The sequence below is a fragment of the Manacus candei genome, unplaced genomic scaffold, assembly GCF_025592945.1.
Source record: "Manacus candei isolate 608988 ecotype Guabito, Panama unplaced genomic scaffold, ASM2559294v1 h1tg000035l, whole genome shotgun sequence".
NCBI classification, from domain to species: Eukaryota; Metazoa; Chordata; class Aves; order Passeriformes; family Pipridae; genus Manacus; species Manacus candei.
The window spans coordinates 7,415,017-7,435,880 of NW_026138083.1; the positions used below are offsets into that span (position 1 = coordinate 7,415,017).

Genomic DNA, 20,864 nt, shown 5'->3' on the forward strand with positions numbered 1-20,864 from the left:
TTAAATGATACATTCTAATTTCTTTTTTTTTTAATTAAAGATTCTTATTGTAGCAGCCTATGCTTAGTAATGGAATACAGTTATCTTTTAACATCATGATGGAATGGCTGGGTTTGGAAGGGATCTTAAAGACCATCTAGTTCCAACCCCCTGCCGTATGTGTAGGGACACCTTCCACTGGATCAGGTTGCTCAGAACCACATCCAGCCTGGCCTTGAACATCTCCAGGAATGGGGTGCTCCACAGCCTCCCTGGGCAACCTGTGCCAGTGCCTCACCACAAGTGAGAATTTCTAGTCCAGAATTTCTTCATATTATCTAATAAACATAGCTTACGGGCATTCCCCCCATCCCTGCATGTCCTTGTGCCAAGTCCCACTCCAGTCTTCCCTTAGACCACCCGTAGGCTCTGGAAGGGGGTCTAGAAGATCTCCCCAGAGTCTCTCTTCTCCAGACCACCAAATTTGTCAGGCATGATTTGCCTTTAGTGAAGCCACTGGCTGTCACCAATCACCTCATTGTTTACTATGTGCCTTAGCAGTTTCCAAGAGGTTCTGCTCCATGATCTTGCCAGGCACTGAGGTGAGACTGACTGGCCTTTAGTTTCCTGGGTCTTCTTTATTTCCCTTTTTAAAATTGGGAGTTATGTTTCCCCTTTTCTAGTCAGTTGGAACTTCACTGGACTGCCATGACTTCTCAAACATGGTGGATAGTGGCTTAGCCACTTCCTTGGCCAGTTCCCTCAGGACTGTGGATGTATCTCATAAAATGTAAAACATTACTGGTCCTATAATTTAGGTCATGAAATAAAAATGTCACCAATGTTGTTACTTTTGGTTTTAATGATAATTTTCTGTAACATGAAATAATTTCATTACCACAAGCTACCAGTGGTCAGTGATGGCACCTCAGAAACAATGCTTCACACTCTGAATGAACAGCACATGAAACTTGCTTTTCCTTATGCATTTTAATAACTAGAAGTCATTCAATTCTGATTTTTATACAACCAATTATACATTAACCTGTACACATAACCAATTCCAATGTACAGATATTTTTGATTCTGCAGCAATACAAAATGAATTCTATCTATATATACATGTGCAAGTCTGAATGAGTCCTGAGTAATTTTAAAGTACTAATAGTCAAATCCTGCAAATTTTAACTGATGCAAATAAAATTTTGGGTTTACAGCTATTGTGAGGAAGTTATTTAAAAAATTATATATAGCACTTTGCATAAGCTTTATGCATAGCTATGAGTTCTGTACAGTGCAGAGTTTCCACTTACAGTCTTAGTAATTAGGAGATCTGAAAAGATGCTGACCATGTTCTTTGGTAACTATTGCTTCCTCTGCTTCTTCATTAATGGTGAGTGATTTGTTCTGCCTCAAAACAACCAAGTGTGGAAGACTTTGACAGGGTTTAAATTATATTCTTTCTGTTGCATATATTTTTGTAAATATTCAAGTTACCCAGACCCTTCAATTCTTCTCAGGGAAACTATACAATTATACAGTCAAATAGCTAAAATGTGTATCTGGAAGGGGAAAAGAAATTGAAACAACAGTGGAGTGTGAGCATTACCTTAAACACGACAGAATGCTGTAAAGAAACAGAGAAACTGTTCTTTAAGAAACAGCTTGGACAGAAACCAAAAGGCTGCTCAGAAACCCTCTGTCAGCATGACACACTGCCACGGCAAACATGAGATGCTCTCGAACTACCAGAACAAATTGTCTGAGCAAATGGGAAGGAAGCACTCCTGCCAAGAAGGGGTTCCAAACTCATCAGGAGAGTCAGAATCTTTGTACTGTATTAACAGAACAACTCACACCAAAATGTCCATATATCCCATGCCAGGAAAATGCAGGCACTAATATGAGAGCTGGTAAAGGACATGGGATAGCACTGGGGTATAGCTGTCTCTCTATTTGGTGTTGTTTGGATGCAATTTTCCAAGTATGGAGGAAAACAGCTTTTTGTCCTTCCTCTCATTCCTCTCACACCATGGAAGTGAAGGCACCACTCTGACTGCATTTCTCCAGCAAGGATCCTGGCCCAAAAGTCAGCTGGTCCCATGGCTGCTGTAGTCAAAAACACCTTTCCTGAAGAAGGGTGAGAACTCGCAGATGGTGTATTTGGACAGTGTCAGCCCCACCTTATCGATGTGCAGTGGAGACGATGGAGATTTCAGCATGGCAGAGAAAAAGCTCCTGAGGTATTTCTGTGGAAGGAAATGCAAAATGTTGTAAGGTTTACTTGATCAAATTGATTACAATCACTTTGAAGAATTAAATGAACACCAGTGTAAAAAAGTAAAAAATAAAATAAACAAGATTGCCATGGTCTGTGAATAGTCCTTTTAATAAATATCAGCATGTAAATCCATTCATAAAATAGGTCTACTGAAATGTGTGTATTGAGCTCAGGAAAAGCAGACAATAAGTATTTTTCACTTTCTTCCTCTGCCCAGCTTTGCAATTCTTCTGTTCTGTGCCTGTGTGGTGCTTTCTGGTTTATTCTGCAGTCATGTAACGCTTTCTGCTAATCATGACCCGCTAATACTGTTGTCTAGCATTACCAAACACCATAGCAGGTGCAAACCTCAAATCCATTCTGCAGGAATTTCACTACATATGGACACAAAAGGGCTTCAAAAATCTTTTGCTCATAAAGCCTCCAAAAACCACAAATGGGATTTGTTTTGATCAAGGCCATCTGCAGAAAGATTGCATGACTTCCATATTATCTCAGAACCTACCAGCATCTTTTCACTGAGTTGCCCTTGAAATTTCTTTTTTTTTTAAGTCTTACACATAAGAAGCATGTGTAAGATGCTTCCTTCTCATCCCAGAAGTTAATATTCACCAACCTCTGTGCCGCTCGCAGTCATTTGTACCCACAGAAACTGTGGCAGCTGTATATTAACACAGTTAGTTTTCACAAACGTGATTAAGCTTCCTTCACATTTAGCATGACTTAATAAGTCATATTTATATCTTTTGAATGAAACACTGTAGATCAATTGATCAGATAGGTGCTAAAAAATACCCTACATCATCCAAATAGTTGTAAAGGAAATGTCATCTGGAGCAGAGATAAACTCCTTTGCTCTGCTACAGACTGACCACAGGAAGTCATAACTCATGAAATTATTCACTAATCTGGGATTCAGTGGGAATTATATCTGCAAGACAGAGAAGTACATTCTCCTCTGAAGAACACAAGGTTTAGTCATTTGAATGCAGCAGCTCTAGGGTCATGGAAATGGTTTGTTCAGGAAACTGTCCTAATTATTCACTTGCTTCCCAAGGTGAATTCCTCCAAACCTATTATCTTTTTAGGTACCTTGGAAACCATCTGTATTAATATCACAGAAAGCAGGAAAACAATAACAACAAAAAAAGCAGCTGGAACATAAACTATTCTCTTGGCAGGAATGGTGAATTTTCTTTTTTATTCAGATCTGCCACAGGTTGTATTAATGTCCATGAAAAAAAAATTCATTACAAAAGTGCCTTCAAGATGAATTCCAACAGACTAAGAGGTAATTTAAAGTGAGCAACAGATGTCATATCAACATTTATCACAATTAGTTCTCAATGTAAGGTTCTTTAAAAATAAAGTCTCAAACCAGTAATGCCTGAAGAATGAATATGGTAGAAAATCAAATGTAAAACATGTTAGAATTTTAGCACTGTGCTGAAAAGTTACTGCAGTAATTCCAGTTTATGGCTACCAAAGGTTCAAAGGTACCAAAATATCTCGCTGGACACATTACAAGACCTATTGCATTCACCTTGGTATGTATGGCCAGATAATTGACTGTCATGCCTTTCCTGTAAAGCCATTACTCATTGTTTTGGCATGATAGCTCTAATGGCATAGTACAAAAAATCCTTCTGCTCTAAATATACACTTATGTGACAGGAAAACACTAGGAACTGCAGGTACACTTCTTTTCCCAGATCTGTGCTCCAGAGTTGCTCAGTGAGTATTACAGATTCTCTGAATACGAGAAAGATCCTTGGGAAAATGGCAACAAGCAGACTCTACCAGATAATGATGGAATTAATTTTGTATGAAGGTTTCCTGCCATATGGCTTGGCATTATGTGCTCTTCAACAACCACCTCTGAGCAAATTAGCACACTTATAAAACCCAGATCTGCATTTGCCCTTGTTTGCAATGCTGATGTGTTAAGATAGCCCAGAGCTGGTGTGCCCTTGACACAAAGAAGCTGTTGCTTCATTGAAATACGGGCTGCTCTGCCCAAAGATGCTGGCTGGGAGTGACGTCCTGGAGTGAGGGGAACACTGACTGATGGTGGAAGTGTTTGCTCACACCACAAGCATATGCCTCGATGAAAGAGCTGTGGCTGGACAACACAGGGGAAGGTTGCTCTGTCCTGTTGGCTGCAATGAGGGCAATGAAGAAAGTGACAGGAGAAAAAGATGAGTGCTCCCTACCAACGCTTCCCAAATTCAGATGGGATAGGGAGAGGATGAGGGTCACAGCACGCTGGGAGTGGAGCAGCACAGCAACAAGTGCCAGAAATGACAGAAAGAAAACTTTCTTAGGGATCCAGAAGGGATTCAACACTGCAACCCAGGAGGCCACTGCAAGCAGCTGGAGTGGGAGCAAGGCTAGATGAAAGGATCCCCTCTGTCAGGACTTGGTGGGCAGGAGAAAAGCTGTTTTCAAAGCTTTCATATTAAATCCACTTCCAGCAGCAGACACAATTTTTCTCTATTTACAGAATAGTGTTATTTGTGGTGAGTTAAAACTAGGTGGGAAGCACTCTGGTATCTTTTGATGTGTTCCTTGAAAAAAAAAATTCTTAGCAGGGACTGGCAAGCTCAGGTTGCCTTCATAGAAACATGTCCAAATTTTATACAAATTAGTGTACTGATTTGCTTCCTACTGATAGCAACTAAATCATTGTCCCTGTGCACTACGTTACAGCTACTAGGTTTGCATGATTATCTCGGAAAGAAAAAACTAGTTAACTGCTAAAATATTCCAAAAGGCTCAGTTTTATTAGTGATTTTCGTTTGTTAGCCTTTCAAAACTCTGGCCATTTGTTCTGGATTATTTAGCCTGGTAATCAGTGTTCTTCCAAATACACTTTGGAGTTTCATTTCACTAATAGCATCCAACCTGCTACACTGCTGGTTTGCTGGAAAGTATCCTAATGATTCGTTTGTAAACGTCTCAGTGTGAGGGCACAGGACCCTGGAACTGTAACAGGGATGTAAAATGGGCAACTTACACATCAGTAGTGTTTGGTTGTTCAGGCTAAACACACACTCAGGAACTAGTTTAGAGTACAAAATAGAGTTAGAAAGGCAGGTTAAAAAAAATAATCCAAAACAGGAAAAGCAGGATTCTGCCCTCTTAGAAGGCAATACAATTTGCACGCCCTTTAATTTAAAATTTATGACAGCTGTATCTGCAAATTTTAACTTTACAAGTGAAACAAAACTGTAGAAAGTGGTGTGAGGCCCAAAGGTTTTTCTTTCTTTACTTATCTGAGTACTTTTCCTCCCTTTTAATTATGCAAATAGCAAAATGGCAACCATTTTAAAAGCTTATTAAAAATCATTTTAATAGGGTTCACCTTTTTAGCAATAGGCCAGTGTTCATCCTGAGCTCAATCCATCAGCACAGCAAAGTCATTCTAATGTTTTTTGCACTACTTGGTGATGTGGGAACCTCATAATTTTATACATTTCAATATAAAGCCATAACTTAATTTAAAGTTATTAAAGTTATTACAATCAAAAAGCTTTCTGAAATGTGGAATTCTTATCATCCTTTCAATTGTGGTATATTAAAGAGGAACTTAGTTCAGCGACATTGTTCTCCTAATCCATTACAAACAGCAATAGCCTCAGAGACCAATAGCAGAGCTTAGCAAGAATTGGATTTTTTCATTAAAATTTGGTGTGTTTAAAAACTCATCAACTCTGGTACTTGCAGAAAGCGAAAAAACTTTGAGCTTTTGCTTTCATACCGCTATTTCTAGCCATTCCCTCAAAAAAGTCAGTGTTTAAAATTCTTTAAAAGTTACATTTTACAGTTAGCATTAGAAATACCACCTGCTAATATATGCCAGAGCTGAAAGCACCAGAAACTTTAATAAGATAAACCTTACAAGGCTTTGGGGATTCTTTGAAACAATACCAAGTTTTCAACACTTATACATCAATGTGACAGTCAAAAGCTCTACCACAAGGTCATCGAAGGTCACTGGTGGTAGAGGCAGGACTAATTAACTTGCTCATCTAACTTTAGCATAGGCTCCTCTCCCCCTTTAATATAGATGCTAGTTCCTCTCAGCACCAATCACATAATTATTCTGTTGACTAGTGCTAAGCACTGCAGGCTTTAAATCAGACTTTGATTTGAATTATTCATAGAGCAAAGCATACGCAGGTATCACAGCTGTTTTCTATAGGATAGGAATCTGACTACCAAAAAAAAGAAACCAAACACCCCAAACCAGACAGATTGAAACATATTCCTTGACTCTGAAAAACCATACTGTGCTGTAATTAGGTATTTGCAAAGTCAGATCTTCCTGAGGAAGACTGTACCTCAAAACAAGCAGACAGGCACATACTTCGCTTCCAATCTGTGATCATAAAAATAAGGATCTGCTTAGAAGACAAGGCATGCAAAGGGAGCCCGATGGAATGCAGAAATGGGAGCGCATCTCCTCCTGCCTTTGTCTCCTAGAAAGTAATTGTTGGGCACAGCAAAGGAAAAATTAATATTTGGGGATCCTTCCCCAAATTAACCAACTTTCTCCATTTTAAACCTTTCCATTGATGTACTGAAGAGAAAAAAATTACTTCCAGAGTGGTTTTTCAAAACTGCAGAAACGTCAGCTATTGTCACTAACTACAGCCTTTTGACAAAAACAAAGCTGGGCTGAAATGGTACTGACAGGTGATGGTGTCCCACGGAGACTTCAGGTTGGCAAAGGGCCCTGTCTGGGGAGATGTTTTATACAGAACACAGTAAGAAAAATAGCATTCAAACTTCTCATTGGATCTACTACTTCCTTGTGTTTTGTTCTTTGCTTACTGGCAAAAGTCAGACACTGTACAGGGAGGTAAGTTAGGATTGGAGTGAAGAAGATATGAACCCTTACGAAAAGGGCTGTAAACTAAGCCAGCTCTGCTTAATCCAGGACACACATCATATCTCCACCACCACACAGGACTGGATTCTCTGGGTCAGGTGTGGAGGACAGGGCAGGCCATTAGCCACAATACAGGAAGTTCCTTTACAAACTGAATTCCAAGGGAGCAGGTTCTCTTATGCCAAATACCCCGACATTACAAGGTGTATTCAAGCTGTCCAAAGTGGGATGTTTTGTGCAGGCTCCTCCTGCAGTCTGCAAGGATAGCTCAGCCCTCCAGGTCACAAGTTGGTTCACCACAGTTAAGTTTCTCCCTTATGTCTGCTGCTCAAACCATCTGCCCTTCCCTCAGGGACCACCTAAGGCTAAACTTGCTAATCAAGAGTGAGTAATTGCCAGAATAATGCTCTCATAGCTCTCACAGTAGTTTCAGATCCATTTCTGGATTTATTAAATTTGAGCAAACAGGGAAAGAATTTGCAGATAGCAAGAGTACAGAATATGAGGTGGCATTACTTTGGAGGACAGCACTCCAAAAGGATGGGGGACCATACATGGGCTACAACTAGTACCTTCACCTCCATCAATTCCAGATTCATATCAATTCTCCACTCACCAGATAGAACTTGCTCAGAAACATTCTGGTCTTCTGTGGGGTTTTCTTTTTTTTTTTTTTTTTAATAAAGAAAACACAATGCTTCAATTCTTTTCCCCAACACCTTGACATATATTGCAAGATACCATAAAGCAGATTTGAGTAAAGTATGTGAGAGGAACAGCATGCGATATTCAATATCTCAAGTGATATTTCAGGCCCCTCAGGAAGCACCTAATGTCACCTCTGGATCCGCACACATTTATCTCTGCACACACCCTTAGGGTCATTCTGTGCAGCTGCGATTTCAGAGCAATGAGAAAAATACTTACTGCCTGGGAGACTACCTGGTGCCTGAAGGATCTTATTTCTGTGGAAAAATTTGGGAGACAAAGCTTCTAAAATTATGACAGGATCACCTGGACCAATTATCTTTTGCTGAAAGACCAGGATGGCTGGGTTCTCCTTACAAAAAACCAGCAGTACTAGACACCGTCAGTGTCTAGTGCAAAGCCTCCTTGAGGAGCCAGAGGTGACAAATATCTCCAGAATGTGCCTGTCCCACGTATCAGAGAACTTATTTGAGTCACACATGACTTGCATAAGCACAAAGAGATTTCTCAGGAGAACAGACAGATTCACATATTTGAAAATGACAAGTCACCACTTAGTCATATACTAAAGGGGGGGGGTAATTGCTTCAGATTGACAGGCATTAATTAGGCTCATGGCTAGATAAACACAAGCTGAGAATAAAGGATTGGCTTGTTTTAATCAAACCCTTCCTGCTCACTTTGATTAGGTCTAATCAGAAGCAAGGCTGTTTACAGGTAATGCCTAGTAGTCAGTGAATAAATAAATAAATAGACTGATCGAGAACATCCCAGTCAGTATCATCTTACCCTGTGTGTTTGCACGTACAACTCCACCCCACACACCACTTTCCATCCCAAACAAATCCTACATTACAAGCATCTCTTAACAGAAATAATGCAAGTGTGGCAAATTATGCTAGGTTGGGTTTTTTGATTTACTAGTAAACATCTTGCCAATTTGACTGTGACACACATATGTAAGCTCTTAACTTGTTGGACTGAACTTGTTTGCTAAGAAGCTAGATGGGAGGAGGTGCGTCTGCAAGCTCCTACCAAAAATGTAATGTAGCTCTTTTGTTAGTGAATTGATTTACCTATATAGTCCCCAAATATTAACATGGCTGTAGATGCTGGATCTATAAAACCAGAATTTTACTTTCAAAGCCGTTGCCGTTGTTGGAGCTACAAAGCTGACTGATGGATACTTGACTTCTTGTCTCTGCAGTGGCACTAACACTGCAGAAGTCTGTGTTGGGGATGGACTTTACCCAAAGCAGAGAGAGATGCAGCAATACCATACACAGCACGTTTAGAGGTACCTAAACGACTTTGGAACTAAGCAGGTAAGAATCAAGCTCTTTAACCAGACTAAATTCCATTTAAAAAATCCTAGAACTTACATTTTTATCCCCTTGAGAAAGTCTGTCTATGTTTTTCATGCACAGCATAATGCAGATTCCGTGAATCAGGGTTAGTTTCCTCCACAGCTGTACAGGTGAAAGCAGATTCTACCACTACATTTCCAGAAGTGTTTGACTGCCACTAAAACTTAACTTTACCCAAGGTGGTACTGAAATTTACTTGAATTCATACACCTTTTTGAATTTTCTTAATGTACATGTATTCTGAGAGATGCCAGTTATGAATCAAGGTGAAATTGCTCTCCCAGGTTTTCAAAATCCAAACTATTCATTATAGCTATTTGGAGCATTTTTCTGTGCAAGTCTGATGGCATGAGCACATTATGCTGAATTAGGGGCCCCTGGTGGTCTAGTGGTTAGGTTGCAGCGCTCTCACCGCTGCGACCCAGGTTGGATTCCCGGTCAGGGAAAAGTCCCTCCGGGCAGATGGAGCTCGTCAGCCCTGTAAGGCCATCCATCTAAGAGAAGGTCACTCTAAACAAACCTACATCCTGAGGATCTCACTGCCACTGTCCAAGCTTGCTCGGCCCCGGCAGATGAACCTCAGGATTAAAGGGTGGGCTCAGTTCAGCGCACACTGTGTCTCACCTAAAAAATCCACTGCGCAGGCTCGAAGGGTAATGACCTTTCCCAAATCTTCGCTCGCGAAGACTGGCCATACATACACACACATTATGCTGAATTACTATTATGCCACATCAGTTGAATTAACTTCTGAAGACAGTCTACATCCCAAATTACAATCTTATTCTGACTGAAATTCATTTAAAATCCACAGGACTTCATATTTCTTAGAACGTCTGCATGCTAAAAGCTTATATTTATTTGCTTTAGGCAGCTCCGATCAAAACTGGATTGTAGGCTGGCAGGAAAGTGAAAAAAAAGGCAGTAAGGGCTATGATTTACAGGTGCTCTATCAGTGTGAGTTGTCTTCAGGAAGTGAGTGGCTGTATTGAAAAGGATCAAAACAGACCTGACTAGTGAAGGAAACTCATCTTTTCTCCAGAGCACAAGTCAAAACAAGTCCTGTCAAAATTTATTCAGAAAGAACAACAAGATTTAATTTACCATGCATCCCTGGGCCGGCAGTGACAGCGTTGTCTGCTGGAGTGGCCTTGGTGAACAGCTACCAAAGCACTTGACATGCATCACCCTCTGCTTCCTCTGGTGAAATCAGATGCTGGAGGATGACTGATGTGCTGGCTTTGAAAAGGGATAGCACCGAGTTCAATCCAGTGTCCTTGGCTAAGCACCCCCTTTATTCATCTGCCCACATCTGAATGTGGAGAGCCATTACTGGAGACCGAGATAAAGGTACACAACTTCAAAACTTGATTTGTAGGGGGATCTTGGGCAATTTATTCTGACCTGACAGCAAAACACATTAGATCTGGAGCTAAACTGGAGCTCAAACTATATGCTGTCACATATTCTAAACTTACTAAATCGTGATAAACATACCTCCTTATTTCCTGATACTCTGAAATATCTAAAAAGGAAAGAAAAAACCAAATGCCTCCAAAGTGCAAATCCTATTTAATTCTGGTTGCAATGGACATAAACATCTGATCTCAAAAGACCATTTTTGAGGTAGGGATATGAAGTTATACAGCTAAAGAAACACCAAAATTCTTGTCAAGGGGAATGTATATTATGCTAAGTTACCTATAGCAAACTCTGCAAAATGGGGTTTCAGACCCGATCTTGAATAACATCTTGAGTTGGAGCAAATGGGACCAAGGGGCTGCTTAGGCTCATCATTCTTTCTGCATCCAATAGTTTGTTGGACCAGAGCTTAAAATTAACTCATCCAGAATATAACCCCAGGCTTTCACTCCTTCTAAACAATCATCTTTATCATCTGTTCCTATTATAGGAATAATGTCTTGTATTGCTGTGGGCCTGGCTGAGAGTCTACGGTATTTAATCAAAGTAACATTTTATTGGTATGGGATCAACTGCTGACCTACACAAAGTCCTAATTTCTGCTTCTTTGTATCTAGTGACTGTAATCAATACGTAAAATTAATTTTATTTATTCACTTTTTGAAGCCAACTGGGTCTTACAAAAGAAGAAGAACCACTCAAAAAAGATTAAATGCTTCAGTGCTGAAAGCTGCAACTTTTTTGAGGGCTGATGCTTCAAAACCAGAAAAGCCATGAAGACTGACGGATGGGGACCCAACGTGTGGAATTGCTCTCAGATGGCTAAATGCAAAGTCTTACTGTCTGTAGGCAAGGCAAGACTTTAGTGTTGTTGCTGAAAAGCAGTTATTTTTGTTCTTAAATTTTTCAATGGTTACTAGAGATTATGAAAGGCACTTAGTATAGACTAACTGTACCTAACAGAAAATGATCTATGACATGGATTTCATTTAACTATCCATATAACTATGGATTTCGTATATTGATATTCACAATATGGCCCAACCACACACCCTCTTATCTTTGTGGATGCACCTGTGCTCTTTCCTTCCCTGCTCCCACTGCATCCCTATTCCTCTAGTGGGAAATTAAAACCATCACTCCAAGATATTGCATTCTGTAGTTCAGACTATGGATATGAAACAAGCCTCTCTAGGATTATCAAACAGCATTTGCAGCAGTTTACTTCTGCACTGGTAGTCATTTCTGGTGTGCATTCATGTCTGTAAAAAAAAAAAGAACAGCTTTCTTTTATCTTCCAATGATTACCAAATGTATTCTGAACGCGTTCTGAAGTCCATCTCATCTAGATGCTGCTAAGAAAAGTACTTACAAATGGTCTATCAGAAGCAAACATTCAATCTATAAGAGCCAGGCTGCTGAGTAGCTGCCTTTAAAGCTCCTTTTAAAAAGCTTTGGTATTAGGGATGCTGTTGTAAGCTGATACCCAAGTCTAATAATTTCTTTTCAATAATCACTTTGAACAAATATGTATATGGTAGCTTTGAAAAGTCTTTGTGACTGGAGTCAGTGAGGGAGGAAAAAAATATCAAACAGACATGGTAACTTAAACCTCACTTGATTGGATTTTTGCAATAGAAACATCAATTGACCCATAACTAGAATGAAGCAGGTTGTTAAACATATTAAGGGATGGCCCTGTGAAACAAAAGCCAGTGTGCCAGCAGGGATGTGCTACTGAAGTTCATACTCAATATTCAGATGATGAATCATCTAAAATCTCATTTAAATGTTTCTGTCCTCATGACTGCAAGGAAAACCTCAACGAATGAGGTCTCTGGCAGACTTGAATATTCTTTTGCCCAAATTTGTCAACAAGTATTTTGAGGGTTTTTTTATCCTCTGATGTTTCTTTTGCTGGTTGCCACCAAGGTGTTAATTTGAAAACTACTAAGACATTTAAATAATAAAAATGAATTCAAGTTCAACAAAAGGTGCTATTTTCATTATTTCCTGTTTTCCTTAAGTACCAGGTTCCTAGAGCCATTAAAACCCAGCAGACTCTCACTTTTAAAAGGGAAGGATGGCATGGTTAACTTTAGAGCGTTATACCAAAAATGCCCTAGAAATCGTCACCTCCAAAGGAACTCAAGTGAAAACGCAAACTGAAAACCAAACAAAGGACTTGGCTTCTAAGGTAATCTACTTTTACAAGGTTAATTTTGACTGAAGGTAACAGCAACATTTCAGCCAGTTCAGTGTCTACAATACTCTCCCCAGCCAGTGCTACAGACTGGACAGCAAAATTGAATTATGCAGCTCTTCCAAGATTTATTTCTGCCTCTTGCAGTAACACCTATCATTGAAATCCTCATCAGCAGACACCAGGAACTGAGGAGGTTAAGGACAATTGTATTATTAATTTTAAATAAATTGAGCACGTCTATTTTTTAAAGAGGTTCAAAGTACCAAGAACAAAGAAGAGGAGAGGCAATGCCAGGAAGATGTATGTGCTCCTACAAAACTTGACGTAGGCTCACCTTCCCAAACTGTCACAGGTTGACTTTTCACTCCCTGAGCTCTGTAAGTGGCACCAAAAGGCAACACGTGACTCCTGCTGACTCTTGAAATGTCTGTTGATACCTCCCTGAAAAGCCAATTGGGGATTTTGCTTGCTCTCCTCTGCTGTCTGCAAACCAACCTGAGGAAATGCAGGGCTGGGAATAGGGAGAAGGAAACAGGGAACAGAGACAAGGAGACAGGCTGAGGCTTGGGAGAGTTCTTGTTTTACTTTAAGCAACCACCTGTTGGGATTTTGTAAGCATAGCAATCGCTTTTTCCTAAACACACTGGTGAGAGCAAGAGCAGTAAAGAAGGTCTAGCTGAGTGCATGACTGCAAGGCTTCTGACCAAGGAGTCAAGAAACACAACTCAATCTGCTATGTCAGCCTAGGCTCCTGCCCAGTTTTTCTGGCTGCACAGTGGGAAAACAGGGCTAACAATAATGTTCATTACCACAACAAAGCATGAGTCTAAAAGAAGGAAAAAAATAATCAGGGGAATCATATGATACAGAAATGCAGTATCCAAAGAAGTTGGGATTTCAGGAAAACTTCTTTTTACTGTCATTTACAGATCTAGCAACTCACTAAAGAATAAAAGTGACTTTGCAGTTAAAACAGGAACAGATACATTCAGTGACTCACTTATTTCTTGTGACAAGTGCTGCCTTTATGAAGTTTTTGCTTAAAAAATACGAAAAAAGGATATACATCATCTGAATTTACTTAAAAAAAAGGATCCTATACTCTTATCTACTGATTTCTAATTGCATGAAAGGACAGATACACACTAACTTCTGTTCATTAACTTTAATCAAAAGAATTCTTGGCTGTTTCATTTAAGGCGGATTTAATCAAGCAAGGTTGGCTCTGAAGTGAAATTATAGTCTTTAAACTGCGGAACAATTAATTTAGAGTTTTGCCCTGCAACAGGTCCCTGATGAAATTCTAAAGTAATAGATTGCAACGGGGTATTTTGGGTAGGTAATTTTAAATACAATTTAGGTGTTTTCTCTTCAGATGTATAGGGAAAAACCTTTGTGCAAACTTGCACATTATTTTTCCAAATCTCTATGGCAATGTAAGATACAGCTCAAAAGATCTGATATTATACCAACAAACACCAAAGCAAAAGTGTTTACATTGCAACTACATATCATGCTGGAGATCAAAGATGACTTCTCAGCTTCACCTCATACAAAAATAATTCATGTAATGTGCATTCCTTAAAACAAGGCATTGTGAAGCTTTTTGATTATCAAGCATTTGTATCAGCTAGGATAAATAAAAGAACTTAATGTTTTACATAAACTTTGCACTTACTGTGATTTAAAAATCACAATCCTCATAATTTGGGGCTTTCTGGATTCTTTTACTCTGAGTAATTTCATCTCCGCTATGACACAATATGCCCACTTCTAATCGCAGGCTGAAATTAGGTAACTCTATGTGTCAATCTCAAAACAAAGCAAACTCTACCACAGCCAGCCCCCTAATTACGGTTACAAGGCCAGCCCCCCAATGACATTTCAAGTATCACAAACCCCACTGCTGTTGTCAGCACTTTTTTCACTGTCGCAAGAATAGGAGAGGTGACATGTAGAAAAAACTACTCTTCCTAAAGAAGAGTGTCCTTCAAAGAATGTTTTGGACAAATCTAATTCAGTGCAAGGAAAACTGCAGTTGCTCAGAGATGACCTGGGGGAAGCACTGGACTAGCCAAAGCTACTTCAATCTAAAAAGTTCAGGAAAAATGAGATGAAGTCCGAGCCTATTGAAGATGTATAAATATCTAATGTAAAAACTGTAAGAGCAGAGTAATTTCTTTATCATCCACCACCAGGATAACAGCTCTACTAATGATCTTACAATACAGAATATTTGTTCAAACATTTATTGGACCGGTATTTGTCAAGCTGTCATTTATTTTTGGTCAATAAAGTCAGCTCAGAAGTTGAAAAATATTTGTGCTGGTCTGGAAGCTGTGCTTTGCCTTTTCTAAAAACACTGTTTTAGTCATCAGCTCTTGACTAACCAAGTGGAACAACCAAACAAGCTTCTATACTCTACTACAGCCATATCAACACATCACCTGTGAGGCTTGAAAGAGACTGCAAAGGGTTTTCAGCAAATCAAGGTACAGGATCAGGTATGAAAGCCAACTGAGCACAAGCCATGTTTCTCTTTGATACCAAGCTCTAACGCCCTCACCTTCTTCCTGATCAAATTCCCACATGAGAAATGTGCTGTGGTCCAAAGGCCAAGAAACTATGTCCCTCACAGAGGCAAAGCCATCCATTTACTACTTTCCAGTTAGCCACTGAAATGTGCTCAAGGTTCATACTGGACTGAAAGCCACGAGGCAGGAACAGCCAGCATTTTAAACAGAACTGGTGCCTGTGCCACCTTCCACTATCACAATGGAACTTCCACTTTTACAGCGCAACTCAAGATGTTCTTGAGCCTTCGATGCATTCCATGACTTTGGAAACTATCACTGCTAGGTGGTTTCTCTCACTCTTCACCAAGGAGGCTGCAGCTATATGAGTTGAAACTTTCCAGCTGTTGGCAAAGCCACAGCAAACCACTGCGAAGAAAATATCACGATTAGAGATCTGGACATAAGGGGAACTTTGATCAGCTTGTTGCATTGAATTCCTCATGGCAAGGTTGTTAACATTTGCTTGGCTCCTTGTCCTCTTTATTTAACTTTCCCTAAGCCACAGGAGATCTTCAGTTCCTCAACACTGAGTGATCTGTCAGGACTATTGAGTGGCATGGCCAAGTGGCATATGGCAAAATATATTCATGTGAACAATGGTCATATATCATTATGCTCGCAAAATATAAAGGTAATGAGGTTTTAATGACTGAATTTAGCTAAAATAGATACCATTTAATCTTAAGTTAAACCTGGCTATATAGAGAGCTGTAAGTACTACATGACTAGGATCAAAGCATCACTATGCACAGCAGTTTTAACATTAGAAACATTACAATAAAATCTGTTATTAAATCAATGAAAGGTCAGAAAGATTAAGGGATTAAATTTCTTACTGGTACAAATTATGCAAATTGAGTACTAGACTGGAATGTGGCCGTGTCTTTATGCCGTATATTGAGCATGTGAAAGAGAAAAAAATTACATTTTATGCTCCATGTACGACAACCTCACATCAAAAGTCAGTGGGAGGATGTTTTGTTGGTAGATCAAAGAAAAGGTGAAGTATGTAGAAAAAATTCAAAACATGTAAGGGAAGATTTCAGTTGTAAGCAATTTACTTTTATATTAATTTCTCTAAAGCTCTACTTAATGCTATTTTAGTTCTACAAAGAATATAATTCCTAATGACTTGCATGATCAAGTAATCCCCATGTGGCTACAATATAGTTGCAGGGTGTATAGTTTAGTCTTTGATCACGCCTCTTCTTCTTTCCCCAAACCCCACCTCCTGCCACTGGGCTGCAATAAAACATGCATTAACATAGAAATATAAAGACCTAATGTGTGATAGGAGTTCAAAATTATGCAATCCACATGGCACTGCAGAAACAGCAAAATAACTCAAACCCTCAAACTCAATAACCTTGTCCACAATAAAATTAATTTTTAAAATTAATTGAAAGAAAAAGAATACATTCAGAAAGCTGGGTTACAAAATAAAACTCAGAGATGCCTAAATATCGCTTTCCTTCTGTCATGAGGCATTTGGATATAGTAACTATGATAAAATAAGTAAATCTTCAGCTAACAAATTGCATTTAAAATAGCAATATATTTTTTTAATCTTGTCTTGCACAGAGACCATCTGTCTACAGTGAACACTTACCTCACCCACCACCTTTCCCCCTTAAATAAATGTACCTCCTATGAATATCTTTAAAGAGTTGCTTTTTTTTTCTTAGAGTAGGAGTAATTTATTTTTTAAGAGATGTTTCATTACTTTGCAATCTACTGCTGCCATCTCCTGTGTTAAACGAGGCAGCAAGTAACTTAATACTTAAAGCAGGCTATTTAATGTTGACCATATGGGAACAGTTTCTGTTGGTCAAGCAGAGAGTACTCCACCTAAACACATTACAAAAGCCTGTTAAAAAGCTGGCATTACCTCTAAGTGACTCCTTCGTTCTGCAATCACTCGTTCATCCTTGTTTCCAAAGAGCTTCTTTGGAGGGAATTCTAAAGTGGCAAGCTGGAAGACATTAAAGCATGAATCGGCATCAGAAGTGACAAGCTCAAATGAGAAAATCCTCTTTAAAGTACAAAGCAACTGGGAAGAAGAAAAAACCAAATACTCATGAGCTACGCTATATGCTACTAGTAAATATCACATTATATGTTTCTACTGACATTAGCACGGTCTTGTCTGTGGTTCTGCTAAGATAACAGTGTGTTTTGTCATCAATGAGTGACTGAAAGAAAAAATTTGGGAAGTGGACTGCCACTGATTGCCCACATAAATATTAAAAATTTGCAATCTGAAGGTGATGTGATAGCATCAAATAGGAAATAAGAAAGATCTCTGCAGGAATTCTGTGAATCTTAAAGGACTACATTCAGTCTCTTAAAAATTGTTGTCTCTAGCCATGCTGTTGTGTAATTTGTTTGTTTTTTCTTATGTTCTACCATAAATGTAAGATCATTGGATCTAAGAACTACCACTGAAATCATGCCCTGGAAGATGGCATTGCTGGACTCCAGCTGACACCTGACCTGAACCTTTCACTGTGCCTTGAACTACCAGTTCTTCCCTCACAGCGAGGACAGGCTGAAACCAGGCACCTACACTGGGCTGGCAGCTACGATGATGGGGAATGGGACTCCTTGAGATGTAACTCAACTGGAGCCCAATTCCATTCAAATGTGCATCCACACTGGAAGCTGATAGCTTTAATTTCTGAAGAGAATCCACACAAGCATGCAAAACCCTATTTATCACATTGACAATGAAAATCTTCCAGTGGCACAACTGCTAAAAACAAACATTCAGATATGTCCTTCTAGGAGTTCTTCCACAGAGATGTTCAAAGCCATCCCCTCATTTCTTTTTCCATCCTGTAGAAACTGTGGCAAGCAAAACTGGTAAGGGAGAGAGAGGGGGAACTGTCTGCCCTTCTTGTACACCAACAAATAAAATGCTTGAACTAATTCCAGCCGGCTATATCTGGAAAACACACTAAAGACTCCAGAGCTGGTAACGAGTACCAATGAATTTGGTCTGCTAAGCCACTGCTGCTGGAACAATGCATGAGAAAGCAAGTCCTCTCCCCACAGTTTGTGTTTGCACTTAAAGCACATCAAACCCAATTTTTTTCCCAGCACTCACTGTATGAGATAGAAATATGCAACCTCCCGTTGGCATTGCTGGAGTTGTTTTGCAGGCGAAAGCCCTGTGTAAAAATGCCTCCTGCATGAATTCCCCTGGCTATTTGATGATATTGAACTAATAAAAAAGATGCATCATTTTCTAGTCTATCAGCACATACAGGACTGTAGAGAATTTATGGCTGGTTACAAAGAGCAGCAATATACTGAATTAAATGAGGAGCTCTATTATTAACATTGAACATAAGCATCTTTAAAATACATAGGAATTCTGCAATACAAATAATTTATTCCCATTCTCTGGTTCAACTCCAACTTGGATAATTTTAAAGAAATAGCTAGACATCTTCAAAAGAGTGATTTAGAGATGAGGGGCACCAGAGGAGATGGAGAGATGTCTGCTCTGCATCAATCTTGCCAGCATGTCCCAATTATATTCCTCAAATTTCTCCAACCATATTCCATCTCAGTGTGTCTGCTTCTTCATGTTGGCAGGACAAGCAGTACACAACCAAACAGTATCCTATAATTATGTCCTTGGGACTTATTTTCACTGCATTACTCACTTCTTCACCTATACAGGATTATAAGTGCTAATATTTTCATAAACTTCAAAATCCCACCCCTGCAGAAATTGTATTTTATTGAATAGTACTGCATCATTTCACTACCAGAAACAAGCAAGGTAAAACAATTACCACACAATCCCCTCTTGGCCCTAGGAAGATTGTTTTTATATTTATTTGCTAACAAATACTTTCGTTATAGAATTTTAAAATAGTGTCTGTTAAAAAACAATTTGCACAATGAACCTAGTGCTACAACATCCTCAGACATACTATGTAGAGTCAAAGCAAGGGCTTACAGCTAAAATCAGGAATGATTTCTTTATCTAAATCAAGTTTCACCTTAACAGGAATTTTGGGACTGATTCTACACAACTTTGGGCTGGGTAAATTGTATTCCTAATCTCTTAGCTTTCTGGATATATCTTAGGAGAAAAACAGTTGTATTTTCTAAAGCCACTAAGTTTTGCTAAACTCTCTCAAACCAAAGCAGCTACTCACATGATTTTAATACTTCTAAACTCCCAAACCAGTACCATGCATAAATTTAATATGCAAGAGAAAGGCCTCAGCCAGTAAACTTGGCTCTGAAACGTTCTAAGTCACAACATGTACCTAAACGAAAATCATAAGTTCACTGCTGGTCAAGACCTGGGGATCTGAATACTTTGTACATAATAAAAGCCACCATCCAGATCAGAACAACAATGTGCTGAACTATTCTTGACACAAACATGTAAGTTACTTATGTTTGTAATACACCTATGTGTATACAGAACATACCTATACATACATATATGTCACTTGGAAAGATTTTTCTTGTTACAAAGGACTGATCATCTACTGCAGTCAGCATTTTTACTGGGCCAGTTACAGAAGGCGCAGGCCTTTGGGCCCGCTGGAACATTCCTGTGTCTCACACTTTCCCAAGGGTCTCCTGGCTCCTCTTTAACTAAATGATTGGCAAATGGCCATCTCACAAATAAAATATGGAGACCATATCTGTCATACAACAGATGACCACCCAGCCATAGGATAGAAAATCCTCCAGCCATATTTCATCATCACTTCAGCAACTCAGTTATTCTGATGGGCTCTACACCACTACATGCCAAGAGTATAATCCCTACCAAAATGAAAAAGAGACATTCAAAACTCTGCAGGTTTGAGTTTCAGGCTGTACAAACACTTAATCCAGACATCACAGCACCAGTTCCCACCTTCTTCTCAGCTTGAAAATGTAAATTATGCAGTCCTCTATGTGACTGAAGTGTCACTGTAAAAGGAAGTTGGTCTATTGTACTATATTTATATAAAAATACTCTATATTTATATAAAAATACTCTATTACTATACTTACCAAAGGTAGTGTGTTTATATATAGACACCATGGATCTTTGTCACTTTGACTCAAAATTATTCCTTTAATGTGAAGAAAAATGTGTCGGTGCAAGAGTCCCACAAATACACAGTGATGATAAAACATTCTCACCTCATCATAACTTTGGTTTATAAAAAAAAGAAATGGAACAAAGTCCAGCAATACAAATACACTGAAGTAATGATAAATGTTACGATAATGGTCTATAAAAATTCTCTGTCCTAATGTATTACTTGATATACAGACTCTGAATGTAATAGTGTGAGATTCAGAAAAGCAATGATTCAATAGAATTTTGAGGTTTATTTAAAATACCTCACTCATTTAAGCTGAAGTGCAGTAGTAAATATTTCAATAAATTCAGATTCTATTGTTAGTA

At 39.0% G+C, this 20,864-nt stretch overlaps 1 protein-coding gene across 3 annotated transcripts in view; it reads right to left on the minus strand.

Moving 5' to 3' along the window:
- Positions 1-678: 678 nt before the first annotated feature.
- The window catches only part of KIF16B (kinesin family member 16B), a 140,763-nt gene continuing 120,577 nt past the window's right edge, over positions 679-20,864 (minus strand). The window contains exons 26-27 of one of the 3 annotated variants that reach the window (XM_051792669.1): positions 17,322-17,405; positions 696-2,228 (exon numbers count right to left, since the gene is read on the minus strand). In XM_051792669.1, the coding sequence (XP_051648629.1) occupies positions 2,070-2,228; positions 17,322-17,405 (243 nt within the window). In that variant the 3' untranslated portion in view covers positions 696-2,069. Of the gene's footprint in view, positions 2,229-17,321; positions 17,406-20,864 lie in introns of all 3 variants that reach the window. The other 2 variants (XM_051792670.1, XM_051792671.1) reach the window with 2 other exon arrangements.